The 10,231-nt window shown below is 40.2% G+C and overlaps 1 protein-coding gene across 1 annotated transcript in view; it reads right to left on the reverse strand.

Moving 5' to 3' along the window:
- The window catches only part of BRCA1 (BRCA1 DNA repair associated), a 61,413-nt gene extending 51,683 nt beyond the window's left edge, over positions 1–9,730 (reverse strand). The window contains exons 1-2 of the mRNA XM_007449887.1: positions 9,638–9,730; positions 1,894–1,947 (exon numbers count right to left, since the gene is read on the reverse strand). Coding sequence (XP_007449949.1) covers positions 1,894–1,947; positions 9,638–9,717 — 134 coding nt within the window. The 5' untranslated portion in view covers positions 9,718–9,730. The remainder of the gene's footprint in view (positions 1–1,893; positions 1,948–9,637) is intronic.
- Between the last annotated feature and the right edge of the window lie 501 nt (positions 9,731–10,231).

Consider the following 10,231-nt stretch of genomic DNA (forward strand, 5'->3'; position numbering starts at 1 on the left):
AAATATATATATATATATGGCTGGCTATTCTGCTTTCCCTATCCTCCATATTAGGAGTTGCAAGCCTTTTTCACTCTCCTCCAGTTGCCAACTTTAACCTTCTCAATCTCAACAGATGTCTTTACCTCCAACTTCACTGAATAACAACTATTTCTCTTTCTAGCATCCATTTTCTAGTTCCAATGCCTCTGCCTCCTCTTGGATCTTTCTCTCTTGCAAATATCATCTCCCCTCTGAGGGCTCCTTCCTTTTGTAATACAACCCCTCTATATATATGAAGAGTTAGTTTCTTTTTCCTGAACATATTCTTTCTTCTCTTCATACCTTTGCTCATATTATTTCCTCTGCCTGTAAAACTGCCTTCTTCTACAAGCTCTCAAAGTAATGAATGTTCATAATTTAATCTCTTCTTTACACACTATAATACCGTATATTCATTATTCAAGGTGACAGGAAAGCATACAGTACATTTCAGAAAGATTCTTGTCAAGAAACAGTGAAAGTCCCAGAATTTAAAAGGTTAGTCTTCAGCTATCTGTAACCTTTTAAATAGTGGGACTTTAAAATTTTGTTTTATAAAGGTATTGATCTACAAAGAAAATGGCCCTATACCACAGACAGTTTGAGAAGCTTCCCTCTAGAGGCCACAAAACTAAAAATTCTCGAAGGAGAGATAAAGCCATGCTGCCATGACACCTGACCAGGAAGAAGGGCCTGAAGAATGAGAAGGAAATTGTTGGGAACAGATCTAGGCCAGTGGGGTGACCTGGAAAAGGGGTGAGAGACAGTGGAAATGGGCTCTGGATCCTTGTTGGGACAGATAAATAGTAAAAAGGTAAAATTCAGAGGAAGGAAGGGGCTGGCCAGCTGGCAGACTTGTGCTCAAAGGATATACCTCCAAAGGGAACAGGTTTCCTCCTGCTTCAGCCAGCCCTCATTATCCTTAATGCAGAAGCTTCTCATGTTTTTTAGGTTACAGAAACATTCCAAGCTGATGAAAATTATGAACTGTCTTCCCAGAAAACTGCACAGGCCCATAGTTTTTAATACAATTGAACTTAAAATTCAATATAATTCTAGGAAATTCATGAAAACCATTCATGAATCCCAAGTTACGAACTCTTGAATCTAAAAATTCCTTAGAGGATACATAAGAAATTGATAATTGTGGGGTTTTTTGGGGGAGGGAAGGGAGAGGCAGGGGTTTGAGGTAGGAGGGAAAAATATTTTGCATCATATGTGCTAGTAAACTCATTACCATTGACATGGCTTGCCTTTTCAATTAAAAAAGAAAAAAATGCTTAAAAAGAAATAAGTTGGCATTCAGGGCAAGCCTCAATCATAGCTTAACATCAAGGAAAGGAGAAAACCCCCTGTTCCACAAAATTATCTACCAAAGTTTTTCTGAAATTCTTCCATCAAGAAACATATCCATTTCAAAGGGCAAAATCCTTAAAAATGTAAATATAACTTGAATCATTGGTATGAATGAATTTCAGCCTAAATATAAACTGATATCAGGTCCTTTCCTATTTTCACAAGGATTATGAAGCAGGCAAACACTGAACCTTAGAGGGCAGAGAGCAGAAGGACATGCAGAAATGAACAGAAAGGAGAAACTGGGACAGTTGAAACACAATTTGCTTATTTCGTAACTGTTTGCAATCTGCTTTCACCCAATGACACAAAAAACAAACAGCTGTTCAAAGTGATTTCATATCCCACTAGAAAAATATGCCAATATTTTACCACAAACTATGGCTACAAAAACTTACGATTCTTTTTCACATGACTGAAGAAGCTAAAGCTTTAATAAAGCTATAGGTGTTTCCTGTGTTATGAAGGATAAGCACAAAAGCTAATAATGGAGCCACATAAATCATTCAAACTTACTTGCAAAATATGTGATCACACTTTGTGGAAACAGGCTCTTTGATCAACTCCAGACTAGAAGGGTAGGGGAAAAAAAAAGAAAAGAAATGAGGTTCAATAATTCATTTAAAAATAAATGAATAGGGGTGGGGAGAGGTGGGGGAAAAAAAAATAAATGAATAAATGAATTCTTAATAAAGAAGTTCAACTTTAAGCTGCTATAACTGAGTCAAAGTAAGGCTTTAAGTTCATTCAATAAATATTTATTAAATGTCTGCTGTACTAGGAAGCAAAAATACAGCAGAGAATATGATCCTTACCCTCACTGAGCTTTCAGACATCAAAACAGAATATATCATTCTTTTCTACATTCTATGTTATCTTTGGCATTTAAAAAATTAGCTGATATTATTTCATATTAGTTTTCACTGATACCTTTTTTGAGCTATCATTGTGGGTGCACATTGTATATGTTAACTAAACTTTAAGCTCCACAAAGACAAAAACTTCTATTTCTTTTGAATTCCCTCATAGCACTTTTTTGGCATGTGATTGCCTTTTTATTTTTTATTTCTTTTTTTTTTTTTTCTGCGGTACGCGGGCCTCACTGTTGTGGCCTCTCTCATTGTGGAGCACAGGCTCTGAATGCGCAGGCTCGGCGGCCATGGCTCACGGGCCCAGCCGCTCCGCAGCACGTGGGATCTTCCCGGATCGGGGCACGAACCTGTGTCCCCTGCATTGGCAGGCAGACTCTCAACCACTGGGCCACCAGGGAAGCCCCCACTTTTTATTTCTTAATATGGAAGGCTTAAAGCATTTACACAAATAAAACAGTAAAATGAACTCCATGTACCATAACCCAATTTCAGCAATTATCAGCTCACAGCCAATTTATTTCATCCATACCAAAATCCACTCAAAGCCAAGATTATTTTAAAATAAATCCCAGGGGATTTCCCTGGTGGTCCCGGGGGTAAGACTCCACACTCCCAATGCAGGGGGCCCACGTTCAATCCCTGGTGGGGGAACTAGATCCCACATGCATGCCGCGACTAAGAACCTGCATGCCACAACTAAAAAGATCCCGCATGCCACAACGAAGATCCCACGTGCCGCAACTAAGCCCCGACGCAGCCAAAATAAATAAAATAAATATTTTTTAAAATCCCAGCTGTCATAGCATTTCATCTATAAATATTTCAGAATATATCTTTCAAAGATAAAGACTTTTTTAGTTTAACCATGAAACCATTATTACTCCTAAAAAATAATTTCCCTAGGGCTTCCCTGGTGGCGCAGTGGTTGAGAGTCCGCCTGCCGAGGCGGGGGACACGGGTTCGTGCCCCGGTCCAGGAAGATCCCATATGCTGCGTAGCGGCCTGGCCTGTGAGCCATGGCCGCTGAGCCTGTGCGTCCGGAGTCTGTGCTCCGCAACAGGAGAGGCCACAACGGTGAGAGGCCCGCATACCGCAAAATAAATAAATAAATAAGTAAATAATAATTTCCTTAGTATCATCTAATATACAACTAATGTTCCAATTTCCCTCACTGTCTCATAAAAATTTAATAACTAAATTCATTTAAATCAGGATCCAAATAAGATCCACACATTGCATTTGGTTGATATATCTCAAGTCTCTTTTACAGATTTCTCCTCTTTTTTTACCTCGTCATTTAAAAAACTAGGTCATTTGACCTCTAGAATTTCCCACATTCTAGATTTTGCTGATTATAACCCTATGATGTGGTTTAACTTGTCCCTCTAACCTCTATTTCCTATAAACTAGACCTACAGGCTCAGTCAAAATTGGGTTCAATTTTTTGGCAAGAACACTTTACAGATGGTTCTGTGTACTTTTATTACATCACTTCACGAGGTACACAATGTTTGTTTGTGATTACTTTGTAAGAACAGTGTAATAAGTACTCACTGAAGAAAATTTAGAAAATAATAAACTTAGAAAAATATTAAAATCTCCAGAAAAGAAAATACATCACTCAAATTCTCATCCCTACCCATCTAACCACAAAATCTCAAGGCCCTCCTGAGATTAATTCATTTACTAATATAACAAGTATTTATTGTGCATCTACTATGTGCAAGCACTGCTCTTGGAGATGCAAATACAGCAGTGAACAAAATAAAGCCTGCCCTCACAGAACTTACATTCTAGTGGTAGGCAGTTGATTGAGAAACAAACATATATGGGAATAAGTGCTAAAAAGAAAAATAAAGCAAGGTAAGGGGACAGGGAGTGTAGTGTGTCGGGGGAAGGGTATATACAGGGTAGTCAGGAAAGGCCTTACTGAGAAGGTGACACTGGCAGACAGCTGAGCAATGTGAGGAAACAAGTTGTGCAACAGTTGGGGGAAGAACATTCCAGCAGAGGGAGCAGAAAAGACAGACTCTGAGCAGGACCATGCCCAGCGTTTTTGAAGGACACCGAGTAGGCCAAGGTCTAGGATGAATAATCAAGGGGGAGGTACTAGTAGAAGAGGTCAGAGAGGTAGGTGGGAGCCTGAGCATGTAGGAACCTGCAGGCTATTTTAAGTCTTCAGTGTTTATTCTGAATGAGAGTTCCAGAAACTGATTCTTGGTAAAGTTCAGGCAAGACATCAAAGAACAGGTAACCTGTGTATGTGATAGGAATGTGGTTCATTAAATGTTTGACTTTTTAGAAAAGGATCACAAGAAAAGCTGGGGGACAATAGCCTCCTTATGAAGGGTTTGGTAACACAACTCTCGCAATCATGGGGTTTCTGACGCAGCACAGGGCAATGAAAAGAAAAATACCAGAGTAAGTCAGAAGACTGGGTTTCTACCACAGTTCTCTTTGTTAGCAGAGTGATCTCAGGCCAACCACTACCTGAACCTCAGTTTCCTTCTCGGTCACCCACTCTACCAGTCTCTTGAGGCTATTCTGAGAATAAAATTAAATGCTACTTGGGAAAATGTTTACAACCTGAGATGACTTGTACCAATGTTAGTATTATTATTGGGACTGAAAGTGATTTTAAAAAGAAAAACAAAGAAAACTCTGATTTGTTAGTAAATCACTATTCCTCAGATAGGCTAGACAGCAAAAGAAATTCTCAGTAAAAGAGAAGTTGGATTTAGCTATGATACCAGATGGCTTTCATTCTCACCACTGACTCAATTCTGAGATAATTACATTTCAGTATAGTAATTAAAAACCAAGCTATACAAACATACTGTAAACACAAACTCTGAACAGATGAAAACTCCAATACATAAAAAAGTAATTACTGTTGAAGGAAAAGCTTGAAGAGAGAATGGGAATGAAAAGAAAAAAATTAAAATGTTCTTTTCTAGGTCCTGATGAAAGTAAATGTTTAATATAAAAGTGATTCAGGGACTTCCCTGGTGGCGTAGTGGTTAAGAATCCACCTGCCAAAGCAGGGGACATGGGTTCGAGCCCTGGTCCGGGAAGATCCCACATGCTACAGAGCAACTAAGCCCATGCACCACAACTACTGAGCTTTTGCTCTAGAGCCCGCGAGCCAAAATTACTGAAGCCCATGTGCCTGGAGCCCGTGCTTCACAACAAGAGAAGCCACCACAATGAGAAGCCGCACACTGCAATGAAGAGTAGTCCCCGCTTGCTGCAACTAGAGAAAGCCAGCACGCAGCAACGAAGACCCAACACAGCCAAAAATAAATAAATTAATTAATTAAAAAAATAAAAATAGGGCTTCCCTGGTGGCGCAGTGGTTAAGAATCAGCCTGCCAGTACAGGGGAAACAGGTTCGAGCCCTGGTCCAGGAAGATCCCACATGCTGCGGAGCAGCTAAGCCCGTGTACCACAACTACTGAGCCTGTGCTCTAGAGCCCACAAACCACAACTACTGAAGCCTGCGCGCCTAGAGCCTGTGCTCCACAACAAGAGAAGCCACTGCAATGAGAAGCCCGCTCACCGCAATGAAGAGTAGCCCACACTCGCCGCAACTAGAGAAAGCCCGTGCGCAGCAACAAAGACCCAACTCAGCCAAAAATAAATAAATAAATAAATTTATATTGAAAATAAATAAAGAATAAAAATAAAATAAAAGTGACTCAAATATTTTAAACTTTTGAAACCAGGAAATATTTTAGGCCTACTGCATATTTATATTTAGAGCTTCCAACATGGTTAAGTGATTGGAAAAAGAGGCTAGGTTAGGTTCAGAAAACAACCGCCACCCACTGGGATACACATTTTAGCAAACTCTTCGAAAGTCAAAGAATTTGTATGTTCATGTGTAAAGAGTTAGAAAGAACTACCAGTTATCAGAAATAAATGCCAATAATGACTCAGGGGCCAGGAGAAGGAATTTTAGCTTGAGACCTCAAAGAAACTGGAAACCTACCCTATAGTTACCGTAAATAACATTGTTTCCATTCACAGTCAGGAATCATTTAAGACATTAACTGCGAATTGTACTGTTCTAGGCAATGTTAAAAAAAAAAAAAGTGAACTAGGTATGAGTTTAAGGTTTAACAACCAAGCAGAACAGTCTTAGTATAAAAACCAGGTCTATTTCTAATAGAAAACAGACTGAGGACTTCCTTGATGGCACAGTGGTTGAGAATCCGCCTGCCAGTTCAGGGGACATGGGTTTGATCCCTGGTCCGGGAGGATCCCACATGCTGTGGAGCAACTAAGCCCGTGCGTCACAACTACGAAGCCTGTGCTCTAGAGCCCGCGAGCCACAACTATGGAGCCCACATGCCACAACTACTGAAGCCTGCGTGCTCTAGGGCCTGTGCTCCGCAACGAGAAGCCACTGCAATGATAAGCCCATGCACTGCAAGGAAGAGCAGCCCCCGCTCACCACACTAGAGAAAGCCTGCGCACAGCAACCAAGACCCAACACAGCCAAAAGAAAAAAAAAACAGATTGAAAAAATAAATAAATATGGAGCTGGAAAATACACAGTAGTTGACTGAAAATAAAAATTTAAAATTAACTTTCATTCTCACATCTTTAATTTTTATGTATCTGAGGTTTTGTTTGTTTGTTTGTTTGTTTTGCAGCACGTGGGCCTCTCACTGTTGTGGCCTCTCCCACTGTGGAGCACAGGCTCTGGACGCGCAGGCTCAGCGGCCATGGCTCACAGGTCCAGCCGCTCCGCGGCATGTGGGATCCTCCCGGACCGGGGCACGAACCCGTGTCCCCCGCATCGGTAGGCGGACTCTCAACCACTGCGCCACCAGGGAATCCCCTGTATCTGAGTTTTTTTATTTGATGGTTTACTTTGCCAGAATGAGAAAGAACATTACATTATTATGACTGAGTCCCATGGAAATGTAAAATAAATGGACCCAAATGCCATACTATTAAGGACTTTTTGATCACTCTTTGTAATCATCATGAGTAAGTTTTATGCTTTTTCAAAAGCAATTTTTTTTCCAATTGTCATTTCCTGCTTGCCTGGCTCTGATGTTTCGTAAATTAGGCTGTAAAGCTCATTTAGCTTTGGTTCTTGTTTAGCTGAAACGTTGAGAGGCAGGGAAGCAGAAGGTAGGTTACTTATAAATCTTGTTTCTCTCTGAAAACACAACTTGCATTTGTTTAAATCTTATTTACTTGACTCCAAGTATGAAAAACAACTTTCGTGAAGCACAAAGGAAAGGTAAAACTTTTCAGTTTACTTTTTGAATAATACCCACCACTATCACCATGTTAAAAACCACTAAATTATCAAAGAACCAATTTAGTTTCTTACTTAATACTTTCAACAAATGTTTACTGAGTGGCTACTATGTCCCAGATACTGTTCTAACTACTGAAGATATGAAGTAAATAAAACAAATAAAAACCTCTGCCCTTGGGAGTTTATATTCTGTGGGGGTTGAGAAAAAGGATAAATAAATTATACAGAATGTCAGATAGTTTTAAGTTTTATGTAAAAAATAAGCATTATGGAAAAAAAGGGGGATAAGGGATGTGTTGAGGGTGGGAGTGTTACAATTTTAAATTGGGATTGTCTGCCTCTTTGAAAGATGGTATTTCAATCAAGATTTGTGAGCCATGCAATTACCAGGGGAAGAATGTTGCAGGCAGAGGGTGTAGCAAGCATAAAAGCTCAGAGGCAGGAGAATATGTCGCATGTCTGAAGAGCAGTGAAGAGGCCAGAATGACCAGAATTAAGAGAACAGAGGGAAGAGGGTAGTCAGTAATCCTCCTAAATTGCCTTTCTGGCTTTTTACCAAGAAATTCTGAGGTATGGTTTTTAATTTATTTTATAGATTTAAGAGATACCATTGAGGTCAGCTAGTGACTACCTGGGGTTCATAACCTTTGTTGTACCATGGACCCCCTTTGGCAGTTGGTAAAGCTCGTGAGCCCCTTTCTTAGAGCAATGCTTTTAAATATATAAAATAAAAAATATAAAATTACATAAGAAACTAATTATATAAGAATACAGTTCTATCTATAGGCCTCCAAGGGCCATGGAGGGTCAGCAAGTTAAGAGCTCCTGAATCCACACAAGATAACTTTCTGGGGTGATGGAAATATCCTATATCATTTATTCATTCATTCATTTACGGCTGTGTTGGGTCTTCGTTGCTGTGTGCAGGCTTTCTCTAGTTGCAGCAAGCGGGGGTTATTCTTTGTTGCGGTGCGTGGGCTTCTCATTGAGGTGTGTGGGCTTCTCATTGCGGTGGCTTCTCTTGCTGCGGAGCACAGGCTCTAGGCGCGTGGACTCAGTAGTTGTGGCACATGGGCTCAGTAGTTGTGGCTTGCAGGCTCTAGAGCTCAGGCTCAGTAGTTGTGGCGCACGGGCTTAGTTGTTCGCGGCTTGTGGGATCTTCCTCGGCCAGGGCTCGAACCTGTGTCCCTTGCATTGGTAGGCAGATTCTTAACCACTGTGCCACCAGGGAAGCCCAGAAATGTTCTATATCTTGACTGGGTTACTCAGATATATATACACTTGCCCAAACTCATAGACTTGTACACTTAAGCTCTCTGCATTTCACTGTATGTAAATTACACGTCAATCTAAAAAAACCTTTACTATTCTAGTCCCCTCCTTATTTTGTAGATGAAGGAAACAAAGGCTCACTCAAAAAGTCTAAGGGGGGGGGAGGGGCAGTATAGGGGTGGGGGGTGAGAGGTACAAACTATTAGGTGTAAGATAGGCTACGAGGATGTATTATACAACATGAGGAATATAGCCAATATTTTATAACTGTAAATGGAGAGTAATGTTTCAAAATTGTATAAAAAATAAAATTTTTAAAATAAATGAATAAATCTGGGGGGTGGGGTCAAAGAAACTTGCTAAAGGCTTTGAGGACTCACAGTATTCTTATTTAAATACAGTACAGGGCTAGTTTCAACCAAAGGTTCTCCCAAGTGGGGTTCACCCCACTCACTGACACCAAGCATTTGTGATTTTATTTTGCCATTATTAACTATGTTCATTCCAAGTGATCAAGCTGGTTGTAGAGATGGATGAAATGCCCAAATGCCACTTAAGCCAAACCAGATCCTTGCCCCAGTGTACAGCCAATCAAGACAGTCTGTGGACATTCAAGACAGGGGGCTGTGTGTGTTGAGGTGACACAGAGGGAAGGTTAGAGTGGAGAAAAAGGAGTGATTTCTTATATTCCTGAAGCTCTTCAGTTAAGAAAAGCAGCAACTTTAATAGCTTACTCTTCATAAACATTATAATTTTTTCTCCTTTCTATCAAAGGTCAATTCTATTCATTTGCATCGGATATAAGGAAGAATCTCAAATTAATAAACTCTTGACTTACCAGATTGGACACTCTAAGATTTTCTGCATAGCATTAAGGACATTTTGTACTTCTTCCATGTGATCCGCAGAAAAATCCATTTCTTCCTGTTCCCATGAACTTTAACACATGAACTTAAATATATATGCAAATAAATCACGTTAAAAGGTTTAAAACTTGATTTCATTAAGTGCCATTTAAAATTGGAATGCTTTAGTATCAGGTCAACCACAGAACTAATGACAAAAGCCTTATTTTAAAAAAATTCTATAAGTTTTTTTCTCATTAAGACCATTTAAATTCTCTATTTTTTCACATCTAGCCTCCAATCACTTCCTTTTGGTCTTTTCCTTTCTCCAAGAACGGGAAAGCCACAGTGGGGTGACTGACTGGGTGAGTGGTGGTAGCCACCTAATTCTCCAATCATCCCGGCTGTTTTCTTTTTCTCGCTTAAAATCAAAATCAACACCAACCAATGCTCCCCACCCCTGTCCTTCCCCAGTGTTTCCCACTGGCCTGCACTCATCTCAGGAACCTCCTCAGGCACATCCATGCCAGCAGCGTATGTGCCAACGGAGGCTCGCCCCTCTACTTCCTTCTTGTCTCTTCTCAGAA

Source organism: Lipotes vexillifer, unplaced genomic scaffold, assembly GCF_000442215.2.
Source record: "Lipotes vexillifer unplaced genomic scaffold, Lipotes_vexillifer_v1.1 scaffold2106, whole genome shotgun sequence".
Lineage (NCBI taxonomy): Eukaryota > Metazoa > Chordata > Mammalia > Artiodactyla > Lipotidae > Lipotes > Lipotes vexillifer.